The 17,974-nt window shown below is 47.4% G+C and overlaps 1 protein-coding gene across 1 annotated transcript; it reads right to left on the bottom strand.

Moving 5' to 3' along the window:
• Window positions 1-791: 791 nt before the first annotated feature.
• LOC108519067 (uncharacterized) lies at window positions 792-2,597 on the bottom strand. The gene is made up of 3 exons (XM_017857868.1): window positions 2,499-2,597; window positions 1,028-1,115; window positions 792-949 (listed from the first exon to the last, which is right to left on the bottom strand). The coding sequence occupies exons 1-3, from the start codon at window positions 2,595-2,597 to the stop codon at window positions 792-794; spliced, it is 345 nt and encodes a 114-aa protein (XP_017713357.1).
• Between the last annotated feature and the right edge of the window lie 15,377 nt (window positions 2,598-17,974).

Below are 17,974 nucleotides of genomic sequence, written 5' to 3'. Positions count from 1 at the left end.
ACAAGTACTCACTCTAGGCCAGATCCCGTTCCAAGCAATTTACACACAGAAACTCACTGGATTCTCATCACAGCTCTACTAAGTGGGTGGATTTTTTAATCCCCATTTTACAGATGAGAAAACTGAGACAACAGAGAGCCTAAGCAAGTTTCCCAATCCACGCAGTTGGTATGGCAGGATGCAGACCCAGGGACTAGCTCCGGAGTCTACAGTCAACCACTGCACGACGCCCACGAGAACAAAGTCAGGTACGAAACATGATGTAGCTTGCCTTGTGAAACGCACTTACTGCCATTACAAGCCCTCACTGTGTGCTAGACACACTCCTGGGCACTTTTCATATTTGTCTCCTTAGTCCTTTAATGCTGCCATCAGATCAAACAATCATTCCCGCTTATAGCTGCCAAAATCCCCGGAGTCTCTTGGCAGGTGAGTTGAGAGCTGCCATTTGAACCCAGGATTCCCTGCCTTGAAAGCCTGTATGCATTTTCTGCTGCTTCTTGTGCTTTTGTGCCGGAAGAAGAGGAGTTGGAGGGTTGAGCAGAGTGAAAGAAAAAGAAAAATCAGCCAGTGTCTCCACTAAACATTTCTAATGGCAGGGAGTTAAATAATGCAGTACATCCCACACATAATGACAGTCACTCCAGCTTGGAAGGGGAAAGCCATTATACCTCCTTCTAAGAATAGATGTCAGCATAATTGAAACGACAATTCTTGTAATCCTCAGATAATGAAGATTATTTTGAAATGAAAATCTTTTTCCGTTTTCTTTTCTTTTCTTTTCTTTTTTTTTATTTACCTACTTGCAAGGACATTTTTCTTTTCAAAGGAAGGTCATTGAGGTCTCCCTCGACGGAAGCCCCACATTCTTTCTGAGCGAGTAAGTCCGCCTTGATCGTCCATGCTCTGATGCTGGGCGGCTTTGATTCCAAGTGTCGCAAGGGTGTGGCTGGAGGGTGGATATAGGATTCAGAGCCATGCTGATAACATGGCAAGTTTTCCAGGAACGAGGGACGAAGTGACCTACTGGGTCTCTCTCCATCACCCTCAGAGCCCATGGGCAGTGGTGGAGGAGAAGGAAATTCATCTCTGGAAACTGCCCTCCCGGAGGCCACCTGAAGTCGAAGACAAGAAGTGAGATTCAGAAGCCACTCCAGGGTCACACTGTCTGTCTCTGGATCTTAGGGAAGGAGCTGCCTCTCACAGTCTCACCTGCGAATCCACTCTATCTATCTTCTGTCAGCTGTGTGGCTTGTACTCACCTTCCTGAAATTTCTTTCCCCTTCCCCTGACTAGAATTTTCTGCTTCTATCAATATCTGGGAACTTGAGGGAAGGGGTCATATATTTTTACCTTCTGTTACCAGTAGAATTGTGCCGCCACCAAAAAGACGTTAAAGTCCTAACTCCCAGCACCTGCGAATGTGACTACATTTGTAAATAAGGTCCTTGCAGATATAAATAGTTACGATGTGGTCCTACTGGACTAGGCTAGGAGCTAATCCAATAAGACTGCTGTCAGAATAAAAGGGGATATCTGGACACAGTCGGGCACACAGGGAACATACCCTGTGAAGAGCAGAGTTCTGCAGCCACAAGCCAAGGAGCTACCAGAAGCTCAGAGGGAGGCCTGGAACGGAGCCTCCCCAATGCCTTCAGAAGGAGCACAACCTTGCCCACACACTGACTCAGGCTTCCAGACTGCAGCCCTGGGAGGCAAGAAACCTGCTGTTTAAGCTGCTGTTTTGCAGCCCTGTGTTATGGCAGGCCTGGGAAACTAATACAATGGGTCATGTTATTTTTCTCAATTTCACAGATGGATAAGTTGAGGCTCCAACAAAGGGAGCCACCCAAGATCTCATGGCAGGTAAGAGAGAGTGGGACTGAACTCAGCTCAGGCTGACCCAGGGCCCTAGGGACTGAGGCTGTGGGAACCTGGTTTCTGGCTAGGACTTCACGAAGGGTCTCAGGGGCACAGCTCGGAGACTCCCTGCAGCTGAGCCCCTCCGGGGAAGAAGAGGCCGTGGAGCTGCTGGCCTCTCTGATGGATGGGAAATAAGCCTCAGGGCCAGCCTCCCGCTTCCCGTGATCTGGTGCTCTTCACCTGCCTTGCTCAGGAGAGCTAGGGCCCATCTTTTAATTCCTCCTGTTAGACTAGTCCTCATTATAAACATGAACCCAAATGTGGGACTTTCTCATCTTTGCGGGACACTTCAGGGTCTGCTAAGAAGCAGGCCCTCTCTGCAGTCACACATAGCAGCAATGAGAGCAAGACCTGGGGGTGGGTTTTCTTCCAACCTGGGGGCGAGTTTTCTTCCATGTGGTTGAAAACAGTTCCATCCCAGTGGCTGGGGCAGCCAGGGCTAGGCAGAACTAGAGGACCTCTCTCCAAGACACAGATGGAGGGCTGGGGGAACCCGTTTCAAGAACCGTAAAGTCCTATCCAGGCACTGGTGCCTGCCTTGGCTTTAAAACAGCCTCCTCCTTGTCACGTCCGACCTGCACAAATAGCACCATGGACCCAACGTGTCCCCACCCCTCACACACCAGCCCTGCACACTCCCCCCACATCTCTACACCATCCTGAAGAGATGTCATCTTGTCCTCTCATGGTTCCTAGCTGAGCCAAGTCACAATGGCGTTCAGAAGGCAGTTCCAGCCTCACAAGGAGAAAGGAGACACTTGGTGGGGTAGAATGAGCACAGGGCAAGCAGCCCAGAAAGCCACATTCCCATCCTGTCCCCACCTGCCACGATTTAGCTCTGTGAGCCTTGCCTCCACCCCACCTCTTCTTCTGACCAACATCTAAACCTCCTTCAAGATTTAGCTCAAGCCTTGCCCTTGCAAAACCTTCCAGGCCTCGCCATCATGCACAGTCTGGGCAGGCTGCCCACAGGTCCCACGTGCCCTTGGCACACTTACCCCCCGTATTATCAGTGTCTTGGTGCTGTTTGCCAACCTGACTGTGGGCTGCTGAGTTGGGGGGGGGGGCACTGCATACTGCCAGTCTATGTCGATGTATTAGAAGTGACCCAAGGGGCAGTCCACGAGCTGGCAGAGGACTTTGCCTGCATGGTGGCCTGAACTCCATCCCTCATTATTCGGTACTTGGGTAGGGTTGGGCAGTACCTGGGAGAGTCACATTATAGTTGGGGGCACTGGCCATAGGGCAGGCTGCCCGGGTTCAAACTGTGGCTCTGATACTTAGTCGTTGTATAGAATCTTGAGTATGCTGCTTAAAACCCTGTGCCTCAGCTTCCTTGTCCATAAAATGGGAAGACTACAAGTGACTCTTACAGAAATTATGTGGGTCAAATCCACATAAAGCACTTGGAAAAAGGTCAGGCACACAGTGAGTGCTCAGTAAATGGCAACTTGTCTTCTCATTGTTGACTCATCTCTCTTTCCAACATCTGGTACATAAGTCAAAGGCAATTGATCTTACCACAGCAGAAGAGTCCCCTTATTTATAAAACAAGGGGATTAAATGAACCGATCATCAACCTCTCTTCCATTCTGTTTTCTGATTCGGGGTGCATTTCAGACTGCCATGCAAAGTCCTCCTCCAGTCCCCAGGATTGTCCCCTTCCGGCACCAAACCAATACACCAGCATGCAGAGGCAGGGAGGCCACAGTGCAGGAAGGGACAACTCCTGCCAGCAGACAAGCAGAAGCATTTGTGCTGAGGTTTACAATGGTTCGTAGAAGCCTTGCAGGCTGGTCTGTTTCACGACATCCAGGTAGGCATTTTGTTAATGCCCAGAAACCTGAATGGTGACAATTAGTTTCCAGCTCTGTAACACTGTCCCCTTCAACCAGTCAGGTCCCACCCTCCCTGCTCATTAGGGTGAAACTCTTGTTAGTGGCTTTGCAAGTTGGGGGACGGGAAATCATCAGAAGCGGGTGGGTGAGCTCCCATAAGTGTAGACGTCTCACTTCCTCCCAAGGCAGCCCACGGCCCCCTCCTCTCCACCTCTCTCATGCCAAGCTTACCTCCTATCCCTGGGCAGGTGGGGCAAATGCTTATCATCTGCCTAATTGTGGAACACGATAATATGCTAGATTTCAAAATAATTAGGCTGATGGTAATGAGGGTTTGATGGTTTCTGCGCAATTAGACGGATGGACACAAACACTTTGTTTTTAACCTATGCTGGGGCTAATGACCTCAAGTGGGAATATGGCAGTGCTGCATTTTAAAAGGAGGAAAAAAATACCCTGGGAACCTCAAAGAAAATAAATCACAGGGCGGGCTCCTTCCCACAGACTCGTTGCTCTGGATACCTGAGCAGATGTTCCCCAGACATCCATAACGAGGGATTTCAGGCCGGGGGGGGCGTGGCGTCAGAGGAGCTAGCTCGCTCTGGGTTTGAGTCCTTTCTGCTGTACCTATTGACTCTGCAACATGGTGCGAGCCACTTATCTTTGCTGGGTTTCAGGTTTTCATCCATAAAATGGGGATGATAACATCTACTGTGCAGGGCTCTTGTGAGTTCCTGGCACCCAGTAAATGTGTGATAAAGATTTGGTGGAGGCTAGGCACGGTGGCTCACGCCTGTAATCCCAGCACCTTGGGGGGGCGGATCATGAAGTTGAGAGTTCGAGACCAGCCTGGCCAACATGGTGAAACCCTCTCTCTACTAAAGATACAAAAAATTAGCTGAGTGTTGTGGCACACACCTATAATCCCAGCTACTGGGGAGGCTGAGGCAGGAGAATCACTTGAACCCAGGAGGCGGAGGTTGCAGTGAGCTGAGATTGTGCCATTGCATTCCAGTCTGGGCGACAGGACAAGACTCTGTCTCCAAAACAAAAACAAAACAAACAGACAAACAAAAAAAAAAACAGTGGAATAAGGGCAAGTTCAGAGCAAAAGAATCAAGAGGCCAGAGCATGGCAGAGGCCAGATATGTGCAGTGAGAACTTTTCAATGGCTGAGTAGAATTGGCATCATCAAAGGTTCAGGTAACATTGGCTGTTTAGAAATTCCCTTTAAAAAAAAAAAAAGGAAGGAAAAAAAAAAACCAGAAACAACCAGTTTAATTGAGGCTTAGATTAGAGTCACAGCTCCACCATTACAGAACCATGGGGCTTGAGAAAACTCCCTTCCTCTCTGTGAGCCTCAGCTGCCCTGTGCATTCAGCTGAAGCCTATATCCATCTCACCTGTCAATGCATGGGGACCAAGGTCTGCAAGGTCAGACTAGGGGGTAACGCCCTAGAAACCCCATGAATGCGTCAGAGCCATCAGACAATGTGGCAGTTATGAGTGGGTACCCATGGACTGTTATCTTCAAGGCAGGTGACAGAGCAGGTTGGGAGAAAATGACCTCAGGGCATGGGCAGGTGGACGGTATTTAGTGGGGGGAGTTACTCACTCAATACACTTTTCTGGGCTGTTGGTCTATTCAGGACCCAGCATTCATGCTTGAAAGAAAGAAATAACGTTCAGCTCCTGCCAGGTGAGTCGTCACAGCACAAAGTGACAGGCCATTTAAGTGAAGTTTGGAGGGGGCATAAAGGACAGAATGACCAACTCTGCCTGGACAAGCCAGGGAGGGCTTCCTAGAAAGACTCAGCCTAGGCCTTGAAGGATGGATTGATGTGGCCTTGCACCAAGCTTGGGGAGTCAAGATTAAAATTCCAATGTACCGTGCATGTGAGTGACCCAGGGAAATACATTTCTCCCTAATTCCTGGAGAGAAAACTAAAAACTTTCTTGACAACTGCAATTGAGGCAGTTTTCTCTGCCTCACAATTTTGTATGGCTAGGCTGCTCTGGCAACCTCTACCAAGTTGTCTACCTGTCCTCACCCTCCTTCACTGCCACTCTGTCACCAAGCTAAGTCTGGTCGGGAGTCACCAACACCAAGAGGGAAGGCACAGCACCCGAGGAGTGTGGTTGGTCAGCACCAGGGACAGAGACACAGCCGTCGCACGCGTCAGTCACCCAGCATGCAGCTCGTACCTAGACCCCCACTGGGGCTTTTATGACCTGTCCTCCGAATCCACATTCAGGGCCACTTTCTCCTCTTATGACATTTTGTGGCACTATTAGCAAACCAGGTGCCAAGTTTTGCTGGATTCAATTCAATGTTTCAGCACTGCACTTGGAGACTTTTTCCAGGTGCCATTTTCCTCCAAACTGACAGGAGCCCCACAGACGCCAGGTATTGTGACACCCTCTGTGAGTGTGGGAGTAGGAGGCTGGAGCCCACTGGGCTCTGATCCTGGGGCCAGAGAGAGAAGAAGGGCAGATGTTTAATTGAAGGCAAGGTTCTCAGGACTCCCATGGGCCTCACCTGAGTCCCAGGCTGATGCTTCCTGTAATCCCCCCTTATAGGAGAGAAGCCCACAGAGCCTTGCTCTGATTGGCTCTCACTCCTCTCTGGCCCTGGGGAGCTACCCCGCTCCCCTAGGAAGCTAGTCCAAATAGCAGAAAAGAGGATCTGCTGACATTTCAGTAAATGGGAGCGAGGGGAATCCTGGTGATGATGAAAAATGTCCATCAGTCCAGTCCAGTCCAGTTTGGTCTCCCAGCCCAAAAGTCAGAGCCTGTGGTGCTCAGCCTGTTGGTGCCACTTTCCTGGTTAGCCACTGTCACTCCATGAGCCACACCGAACAAAGACTTATGCACCGGGCTCGTGACACCTGCATGTTTCACAGGGTGGTTGGGCAGATCATGGAACCTTACTGGCCCTCCACCCACACTTCTTCATCCCTGTATGCCCTGCTGGACAGAGCAGCCTCATGACATTCCTGAAGTGTCCACTCATTTTAAATTTGGGGCACTTTGCTTTGCTGTCAGTAATTACTCAGTGCATGTTAGCCACTCGTATTGTCATTAGGGCACCTGCTATGCACCAGGCACTGTGCTAAACATTGGAACTTTAATGGTGGACACGACACGGGAATCGCACTGTCAGCTATCAAATGCCTATATTTTATGATAAGTATTTGCTGACCCATGGTTTCACCCAATAGACAATGGCTTCTCAATGTGCCAGCACCACGGTGCAGCACCACAGCTCACCCACAGGAGGTGCTCCATCTTAGCCAAGTGAATAAAGGCAATGGAAAATATTGTGAAAATACTGTAAAGTGCCAAAAGAATGTGAATTGTTATTAACAGGAGAAACACAAAATGTCCTAGCCATTCTGCCACAGATATAAAAATCAGAAGAAACAGCAGAAAGATGGAAGATCCACTTATGTTTCAGTGAATAGAGTGGTGCCCAACCTTTTTGGCTCCAGGGAACAGTTTCATGCAAGACAATTTTCCATGGACCAGTGAGGCGATGGGGGAGGGGATGGTTTCAGGATGAAACTGTTCCACCTCAAATTATCAGGCATTAGTTAGATTTTTATAAGGAGCACGCAACCTAGATCCCTCACATGCACTGTTCACAATAGGGTTTGTGCTCCTAGGAGAATTTTTTTTTTTTTTTTTTTTTTTTTTGAGACCGAGTCTCGCACTGTCACTCAGGCTGGAGTGCAATGATGCGATCTTGGCTCACTGGAACTTCTGCCTCCCAGGTTCAAGCAATTCTCCTGCCTCAGCCTCTCCAGTAGCTGGGATTACAGGCACCTGCCACCACATCTGGCTAATTTTTTGTATTTTTAGTAGGGACGGGGTTTCAGTATGTTGGTCAGGTTGGTCTCAAATCCCTGACCTTGTGATCTGCCCGCCTCTGCCTTGCAAAGTGCTGGGGTACAGGCATGAGCCACCACACCTGGCCAGCTCCTATGAGAATCTTCTGCCGCTGCTGATCTGACAGGAGGCGAAGCTCAGGCATTAATCCCCTGCCGCTCACTTCCTGCTGTGCAGCCTGGTTCTTAACAGGGCATCCACCAGTACCAGTCCATGGCCCAGGGGTTGAGGACCCCCCGAGTTAATGGAAGCCAGGGGAATCCTGGTAATGATGAAAAGTGTAATCCAATAAGATTGTAAGGGTTGTGAGAGCTCAGAGAAGGAAGAGGTCCTTTTTTAGCTGGGCTGGTTAGAGCCTCTTATGGTAGAGGGGATATTACAGCTTGGACATGGAGAGATGGGCCAGAGGGGTAGTGGCACTGGCAGGGCTGAAGGAACGGATGAGAGGCAAGGACTGGTTGGGTTTGACCAGATCAGATCTTCAACACATTGGCTGAATTTCTAACATTGGCTGTTCAGAAATTCCCTTTAAAAAAAAAAAAAAGAAGAAGAAGGAAAAAAAAAAAAAAACAGAAACAACCAGTTTAATTGAGGCTTAGATTAGAGTCACAGTTCCACCATTACAGAACCTGCTGTCCCCATGGTACTGACAAGGCCACTGAGGCTCAGAAGACCCATAACAGCCCAGGAAGTGGGTACAGGACCCACACCCCATCCATCTGAGCCCAAAGCCTCCGCCCTTCACCCTTTTCCCAGGACCTTCTGGAATGAGAAGCTACAAAGGAACACAGGAATCTCTCTTTAACCAGTTCCTGAACAAGATTCAGGTGCAGAAGCAGAGCTCTGGGTGGACCCACACATTTCAAATGGGGAGGGAGGATGAGGTTATAGGCAAAGGACAGACCACAGTGGCCCTTGGATGATGAACTTTAATCTGAAGGGAGCCACAGAAGGCTTTAGAGTGGAAAAGTGGCACCATCATTGCCGTGAAGGTAAGATGAAGGATAGATTGGAGAAGGAGAGAAACTGGAGGCAAGAAGCCCTCCTGGGAAACTGCTGGAATCATCCGGCCATTGAGTAATGACAGCCTAAACCAGGGCAGAGGGAGCAGTGATAGAAACTGTTGGAATCATCCGGTCATTGAGTAATGACAGCCTAAACCAGGGCAGAGGGAGCAGTGATAGAAAGAGGGGGATGGAACTGAAAAATATGATGGAATAGAATTGGCAGGACTCACAACTGATTGGATGTGGGGGAATGAAGCCAGTCAAAGATGACTTATTCAAGATGCCGTTGGTGTTTTTAATATAAAATATAAATATGAACACACACGATCATATATTCTTTAATACTTATCTGATTTGAAGAAATAGCCCCCTATCTCAGCACCCAAAGACTTAGGATGACTCAAGACAATATTAATAATGATGTATTTTATAGTATATGAACTTTGCCATCTGTGGTAGAGGCATCAAAAAGTCAATATGAGTAAATTGACAAGCTTGTCAATGAATGAAATTAATTTTCTTTTTCTGCTGCATCGCTAAACATAATTTCAGAATGTCATGGTAATATTCACTGTCCATTATCATGGCTGTGCGACAGAGACAGTCAAGTTAAAATATGCAAAGAAATGGCTTTATCATAGCATCTAATGCACAAGAAGCACACGCACCCACTGAAACAGGCATTTGCTCCAGGGAGTACACAGCCCCTAATTTCTTGTCTCAGAATTTGTCAGATTTGCAGCTGAGAGACCTCTGCCCTTTGAACGTGAGAAAATGGATTTTAACATGTTGCCCAGTTTTAACCTACACCCAAATGTTCTCTAGTAGAACAGATGGTCAAGCCTAGGATGAGACCTTAGGGATCAGAAAGTCTAGCCTCCTAGTTTGAAAAACAGGGAGAAAGAGGCTTACAGAGGATGCCACACAGCAGAGCTGGGATTTGAACCCAGGCTTCCCAATTCTGGAATCTGGTCAGCATCAGCAGGCCCTTCTGTTGAGGAGGAGATGGGAGAAGGGCTGCCTAGAGGGTGTGGCCACTGGCTATGGAAAGAAAGCAGAGATCAGCTTGATTAGCCTGGAAGAACATGTGGGCAAGAATGCCAGCTCATTGGTGCAGTCAACCAGTCATTGAGCAGGTGCTAGGGACAAACAGTGGTTTAAGCTTTGGGGGCTCAGCAGAGAACCAAACATACAAAGCCTCTGCCCTCACAGAGTTTACAGTCCAGTGGGGGGAGACCAAAGTGTGTAGTGAATAAGTAAATAATCAAGGAAAATGTGGATTGTGATGAATGCTCTGAAGGAAATGAACAGGGTGACGAGGGAGAAGGAAGCTGGGAGGTGGCCTAGTGTGGATGAAAGGGACCTCCCTGAGGAAGGGACTCCCAGTGTCTGATCCTCTGAGCCACTCTTTGCAAACAAACAGAAAAGGAACAACAGGGGCCATTTCAGCTCCTTCCTGTGTCCCCTTTGCGGAGTGTGAGCTTGTTTAGACCTCTCAGCAGCCCAACGGGGTAAGCCCTGCTCTCCCCATGGTACTGACAAGGCCACTGAGGCTCAGAAGACCCATAACAGCCCAGGAAGTGGGTACAGGACCCACACCCCGTCCGTCTGAGCCCAAAGCCTCCGCCTTTAACCCTGCATCACATGCAGTTTTGTTCAGTTCAGCATCTCTTGTTTGGGTTCTGCTTCTGTCTCTACTTGGAACTTTCCAGAAGGCAGGCCTCCTAAAACCCGTGATAGCTATGAGGGTTGATGGATTCCCTCAGGAGCCCACATTGCATCAGAATCAATGTGGGCTGCAGAGCCTGGCAAAAGCCACCATGGGGCCTTGCGATGTCATGAAAAAAAGGCTGAAGGTCAAGGCTTCAGTAAACCAGCAGCCACTGCTGGGCCTCACTTCCATCATCTCTAAAATGAGAAAAAAAACACCCTGCCTACACCGCAGGCTCTTGGGATAATGGAATAAATGAGAAAACGAATGAAAAACACCAGTTTACACATCGCCTTCGCCACAGCACACTCTTGGGGGCAGGTGTATCAACACCTGCAAATATACCAAGAACTTTACTGCATCAGTGTCCTTATTCTGAAGATGGCCACATGGAGACTCGGAACAGTTAATTGATTCATCAGTGCTACGGGGAAAGCTAGAAATCGGGTCTTTCTGAAGTTAAAGCCCATGCTCCACCACCCAAGGAGAAATATCTTCATCCTTGGCCAAGGCAAACTCGCTCCATGTCGCCTCTCTGCTGTAGCCGCTCACGGGGAATGGAGTCACAGAGCCTTCCCATGGGGGCTTCCTCGGGGTGCCCAAGCAGAACAAAGAGCGGCAGTCGCTGAAGAGTGGACACTTTAGATGAGGTACTTTATTCCAAAACTGGAATCCCGCAGCTTCACACGCTCACACAGAGAGTTCGTTCCCCACTTCTGGGCCACACCTAAATGGCTTTTTCTTTCCTTGCCGACAGAGGAAATTGCTTCGTGAAAGCCAGTGGCCTTTTTTATTTTCTCTCAATGGTTGGAAGGGTTTTTTGCCTTCCAGTTGACAACGTGGATGACAAAGATGGATTTTCTGAGCAAATATTTGTGTTGTTTGTGACCGTGTTTATGAGGCACAGAGCAGGCAGCTGGATAATGGAGCCCCTTTGGGAGAGGAGCTGAGGACCGAGTTTTTTTGCACCTTGGTCCTTTTGGGCCATGCCACTAATTGGAACTTACTGTCCCATTAATGAGTTTTCTCTCTGGAGATTCGTGTGACCATTTCGACTCTAAAGTCCCTGCCTAATGGACTATTGAACAACAGAGAGCGCACACGCTTCATCTCAGAGGCTCCCTGTTCAACATACAGCAGTCCCCAATTAACCCTGGGGCTTAAAAAACAGAGTGGCAAAGTGACTCCCAGGCCAGCCCCTGGAAAAAGGCCTAAATTGGTATGATGCAATTGCTCTCCCACCCTGAAGAAGGCCAGTGTGGCCACCATCTGAGCAGTGGATGCTGAGCCCCTTGGTGGCCAAGAATCCATTTTTATCCTCAACAGGCCACACTTCCATTTCTACTCATTAGGAGACTGATGATGACCCCAGTGAGTGAGGCTCAGAGGACCAGAGACTTCAAGCAGCTGCCTGGAAAATGGGTCTATGATAAAAGTGGGGTCAGCCAGAAAGTTCAGTCCCCAAGATGCCCAAGGGGGAGGCAGACAAACATGCTCTTCCCAGCTGGAATGGGACAAGGATTTCTTCTTCTCCAGAACCTCCTTGTTTCACCTTGACTATAGCCTGCTGAGATTTGCAACACCTCCTATTCTACGTAAAATGTAAATCTGATTGCCAAAGGCCCCTCCCTGCTCACAACCCTTCAATGGCTCCCTATTACCCTCTGAGTAAAATCCAAGCTTCTTAGGGTGTAATATAAGACCTCAATCTGCCTCTCCAGTCTTACCTTCCTCCCCCATGTGCCTCCTCAGACTTGATCCCTAGAAATACCCAGTTGCTATGGGTTAGGGTTAGGATCCATGCGCCTTTGTTGTTTTGCACCCTGAGCCCTACTGCAGCTGCACCCCCTTCCCAAAAGTCCTTCTGCTCACTGCTTTCTGTCCTCCAGGCCTGACTGCAGATTTATTCCCTTGAAGAAAACTCGGGTTGGGACCTCCACGCACCCCCATGGCTCTTATTTAAGTTCCCTCACTCTGTTCCCATAACAGCCTATGTTGACCACAAACACGGCATTCATTGCAGAGAACTGAAATTATTTGTATGGGTGTCTTTCCCTGCTAGAACAGGGTTTTCCAACCTTGGTACTACCGATGTTCGGGGTCTGAAGTTGTTTGTTGTGAAGAGACTTTCTGTGCATTGTAACAACTAAACATTTCTCCAGACATTGCCAGCAGAATGGCCCCCAGTTAAGCACGTATGGGGCAGACCATAAGCTCCTGAGGATACACAGAGCAAGAGCCTATGGAGGTCAGAGATTCCTGAGAATGATCCCCACTGCCCTCCTCCCCAGCTGAGGTGTCCAGGAGCAAGGTGCCTCCCCTCCCTGAACCTGAGTTTCCTCACCCATTGAGTGGGGATAATGACATGTGGCTTAGGGCTGCTGAGAGTAGCAGCCACGGGTAATGCTGACAGTCAATAGGCATTGCTCTATCATGCAACTGCACGTCTTACTTTTTTTTTTTTTTTTTTTGCTTTTGAGACAGAGTCTTGCTCTGTTACCCAGTCTGGAGTGTAGTGGCATGATCTTGGCTCACTGCAACCTCCACCTCCTGGGTTCAAGTAATTCTCTTGCCTCAGCCTCCCCAGTAGCTAGGATTACAGATGTGCACCACCATGCCCAGCTAATTTTTGTATTTTTAGTAGAGACAGGGTTTTGCCATGTTGGCCAGTCTGGTCTCGAATTCTGACCTCAAGTAATCTGCCTGCCTCAGCCACCCAAAGTGCTGGGATTATAGATGTCTTACTTTAAATACGCAGGAAACAGTGCTAGATTCAGATTCACCTGACCCTTGTTGAGCCCTGCCATGTCCCAGACTTTCATGAGTATCATCCCATTCAGTGCTCACCATGATTACTGTCAACATTTACAGGTAAGGAAACTGATGCCCCGGCATCAGCTGACTCATCCGAGACCTAAAGTCGTCACCTGTTGAAGCTTAGGTTGGAACCCCATCTTCCAGATCCTAGACTGCTGGGGTCTCTTTCCTTTCCAGAACCTGGCAGATGCCCTCCCTCTTATGCCCAGCTCTCATCCCACCTTGTCTGGTGGCTCCTGTCCATCCTCAGGCCATGTCTTCATGCCAGTTCCTGCAGGAGTCTGTGCGCATGGCACCTGCATTTCTCATGATCCTGTCCCCCATCCCTACTAAGCCATAACCTCCAGGAGGGCTGAGATAGAGATGAGTTTTGCCAGTTTGTCCAGAGCATGACGCAGCGACACAAACCATGTATTGAATGCATGAATGAGTGAGTAATGAATAAAGAAAGGTAAGCTAATGGGACTGAACTCTAACCAGGACCATGGCACTCAGCATGCCAGAGAGAGTTTCCACGGCTCTCAGAAGGTCTTTTCTATGCAGGGGATTCCAACCTCTTCCAGAGACACTGCCTCCTTACAGAAGCCCAACACACAACATTAAACAGGGATGATTATATAGCAGTTGACACTCAAAGCTGCATTTTTGTAGAAGGTGGCTCAAGCTCAGTGATGCATGGTCAAGCAGAGGCTGAGGCAAAGCTGTCATAGCCTAGCAGTCAGTGGATGTGGAGGGACTTCACCTGAACGTTTGGGCCCCTGACTTCGTCAAGTTCCTCCACTTCCCTGTGCACTCTGAACACCAGCTCTCCTACTGTTCCAGCGTCCCCCAGACAATGCTGGGCCCTGACCGCTGCTTTCAAACCACTTGTCTGCTCCTCCCTATGGTTTCAGCCTCTGTCTAGATGTGGTGTTCTGGGAAGGCCATCCTTCCCTCCCACTTGGACAAGCCCCCATCATGCCTGCATTTCCCCAGCACCCTTCTCCAGCTGCATCCCTGTCAAAAACCATCAAACCTATCTGGGCGCACCCACCACCCAGGCGGTGGCGCACTCCCGTTATCCGAACACTGGGAGGCTGAAGCGGGTGGATCACCTGAGGTCAGGAGTTCTCGATCAGCCTGACTAACATGGTGAAACCCCGTCTCTACTAAATACAAAAACATTAGCCAGGCATGGTGGCGCATGCTTGTAATCCGAGCTACTTAGGAGGCTGAGACAGGAGAATCGCTTGTACCTGGGAGGCAGAGGTTGCAGTGAGCTGAGATCGTGCCATTGCACTCCAGCCTGGGCAACAAGAGAGAAACTCCGTCTCAAAAAACAAACAAACAAACAAACACCCATCAATGCTTAGCTCTTCTGCTGCAGCACCCCTAGTGCCTGGCACGTCACAGGTGCTCAGTAAACTCATCCAAGACGGAGGAATGAATGCATTTTGCACAGGTACTCACGTCTGGGATGTGGTGGCCTGGTTCCCCTGAACGCTGAGTCTCTGTAAGTCCCCTGCTTATTCCATAATCACCAGGCAACCCCGTGATGAGGACTCCACATCTCTCCTGAGGCCCACCCATAGGAGAGAACATCTCGGTCATAACCCAGGAATTCTGAATGACACACTGTTTATAATTCTCACTGGAATTGAGCACATTGATTCTGGCTTCATTAAAATAAAACCAAGTACCATGGTGACTCCTTGCAAGGAACTGCCCACACATTTGCCCACTACCACCCTCTTTCCCAGGACAAATATTGAAATGGTCCCCCCTTTGTCTCCTCCCACCTCCCAAAAAAGAAGGGGGGTGGAGAGAAGAGAGGAAAAATCGACAGTAATCTTGCATCTGTCTCATCTCTTTGTAAAAGAAAAGCAGTATTTACTGAAAAATATTGTACAAAAGAATCTCTCCCCACAAGAAAAAAGATGTAATCATCTATTTAGTGAAAAAAAAAAAAAATGCAGTTTCTTAAAAACACAGCCGTACTCTGCATATGGTCTGTTTAAATGCATTTTATTAAGAGTTATACTACTTAATGATGGCTTAAAGAATTGCTATATAAACAATACCATTTTAGCATAAGAGGGTTTGAATATTTGTAATTCAAGCCAGTAAAAACTCACTCTTCAGTGGTTTATGAAACTTGAATACGTTGATGTGGCAGCACTCAATTAATGTCAGGCCGTATGGATTTCAATCTGGCTTGAAATATATTTAAACAAATGAAATAGATACAAATGTTGGCTCTTTGACCAGCCAGGGCTAAAAAATCCATTTTCTATCCCATTTATAATAAGAACTAATTTGAATGTAATTTATCTAAAGCACAATGTTTCCTAATTTTTACATGCAACCATTACTTATAGTTTAAGTAATAGTTATATCCATGGATCTTAGTGCACTTAATTGAAAATGCATGTTATTAAAATCCAAGACTTAATCCTTCAAAAATAAAAGCATTATCCTAAAGAATAATTGAATACTCAGACTCAGAGCAAGGGGAGGGGGCGGTCAAAGCTTTCTTTAAAAAAAAAAAAAAACTCCCCTTTAAATACTGCACTTCTCTCTCTTTACGTGGTATTAGAATTATGTCAGAGTGAAATTAGCCACTCTCGACCCGTTATTTCAATTCAGATTACAACTGCCTCTCATCCAAGTGTCAGACTTGGCACCAGAGTCAAATCCGTCTGCCGAGGAATGACATGTCAAGGGTGACAGTGACAAATTGTCACTAAGTGAGGAATAACACATGACAGGGCATGTGTCCGTAATGAGGCATATGCATGCCAGTAAGCCTCAGGACGCGCGGGGCTGAGGGCGGAATGCTGGAAGCGCTCCGGATGCTGCGAGTTCTCATTAGGGCTCCGCGCCTCCTTGGATGGGAGTTTCCATCATTAAAATAAATAAATAATAAATAAGCTCCTAAGTGAACAACACATGGACAAAGGCCTATTCTGGTAAAAGAACAAAAACAGAAAAGAAAAAAAGAAATCCAAATGTTTGTAAATTTCTTCCTGAGGGCTTAAAATAAAATAAAGCTTTTCTTCCTGACCTCATCTTACATCTTCATGATTTGTTTCATCCTTTCTTCCTTTAACTTCATCAAGATCAAGGAAACACAAACTCCAGAATGAAATAATTATTTCTCTGTGTGTTTGTACAAATATTTCCATGAGCACTTTGAGAGATGGTCCCATTTGCTAAGCGGAGGCTGTCACAGAGACATTTCACAAAGGCACCCCAAAAGTGAATTTCTCATTGGTCTCTAATGAAAATAATGGCATTTTCACCCCAAGCAAAGAGCCAGCAACTGGGAGGAGGGTGTAGAGGCAGGTGAGATATACCATCATGAAAAATTAACTCAAGGCCACAAAATAGGCAGCATTCAGAAAGGAAGATAGAATCACCTATTGTTCTGTTTTGCTGTGCTTTGCTTTGTTTCATTTTGTTGTCTTTAATTTCCTGTGTGGGACCTCTGGAATTGTTGTTTGTCCCAATGAAGAAAAATATTTTTATACCCAAGTCACATGGATGCATAATGGAGTGCTGTTGGGTTTTATTGGATAGATGGATAGCTGGATGAATGAATGGACAGATAGGTAGACGGATGGGGGAAGGGATAGCTGGATGGATGGGTGAATGGATAGGTAGTTGGATGGGGAATAGATAGGTAGATGGATGAAGGATGGTTAGGTAGATGGATGGGGGATGGATAGGACAATGGATGGGGGAATTATAGATGAACAGGTGAAGGGATAGTTGGATGGATGGGTGAATGGATAGGGGGATGGATGGATGGATGGATGGATGAATGGATGGATGGGTGGGTGGATGGATGGATGGATGGATCGATGGATGGATGGATGGATGGATGGATGGATGGATGGATGGATGGATACATGGATGGGAGGATGGGTAGATGGATGGATGGGTGGAGGGATAGTTGGTTGGATAGGTGGATGGACAGATGGAGGGATAGTTAGATGGATAGGTGGATGGTAAGGGTAATGGATGGATGGATGGATGGATAAATGGATGGCTATGTAAATGGATAGGGAATGGGTGGGTAGATAGACTGGGGGATGAATAGATGGATGTATAGGTGGATAAATAGTTGGATGTTATGGGTGGATGGATAGGGGGATGTATGGGGGATTTGGATGGATGGAACAAGAAGTTGGGAACTACATGGCCAGGTCTGTCTGCATGGTAGAAAGATTGCTCTGGCTTCAGTGTGTGCAAGCAAAGAGGAAGCAAGGTGATGAGATAATGGAAGCAAGGTGATGAGAGAGGCGTCTGCTGCAAATTCCCACCTTTGAAATAATACAGCCCAAGAGAAAGTGCTGAAAGAGATCAGGAGAAGTAAACAGGTTTAACGGATGTTAGAAAGCAATAATCAACAGAAATTTGTTAACTGGCTGGATTTGTAAAGTGGAGAGAGAAATCCTAAATGATTCCCAAGTTTCTGGTAGAATCGTAGAACTACTGACTACTACAGCAACACAAAGAGCAGGTTTTAGAAGCCAGTGATAAACTGACCATTTGGAAAACGCTGAAATCTTGAGAAGAAATCTAGATTTGGGAGCCCTCAGCACATTGATAGGAATTCAAGCTGCAAGGGTAGAAGAGAGAACTCTGAAATCAAAGACTTTATTTTGGCAAAATTGGAGCAGACTCAAGGGGCAACATTTACACATTTCTATAGCACATGTTTTTTATGTGCAAATCTACATCTTTTAAGTTTTAAACACTAGTTTGTAATCTGCTTCTTTTCTCAATAAAAATATCATGGACATTTT

This window comes from Rhinopithecus bieti, unplaced genomic scaffold (genome assembly GCF_001698545.2).
Source record: "Rhinopithecus bieti isolate Rb0 unplaced genomic scaffold, ASM169854v2 scaffold_41913, whole genome shotgun sequence".
Lineage (NCBI taxonomy): Eukaryota > Metazoa > Chordata > Mammalia > Primates > Cercopithecidae > Rhinopithecus > Rhinopithecus bieti.
Note: the sequence above shows the minus strand (reverse complement) of the source record. Positions and strands in the feature narration are given on the sequence as shown.

What these genes read in the sequence shown, in the direction of transcription:
- LOC108519067 (XM_017857868.1), bottom strand. Translation starts at nt 2,597, where the DNA reads ATGACATCTCTTCAGGATGGTGTAGAGATGTGGGGGGAGTGTGCAGGG. An exon ending in CCATGGTGCTATTTGTGCAG is followed by an intron (nt 1,116 to 2,498) that starts GTCGGACGTGAC and finishes CTTCGACTTCAG; the next exon opens with GTGGCCTCCGGGAGGGCAGT. An exon ending in GGGTGATGGAGAGAGACCCA is followed by an intron (nt 950 to 1,027) that starts GTAGGTCACTTC and finishes TCCACCCTCCAG; the next exon opens with CCACACCCTTGCGACACTTG.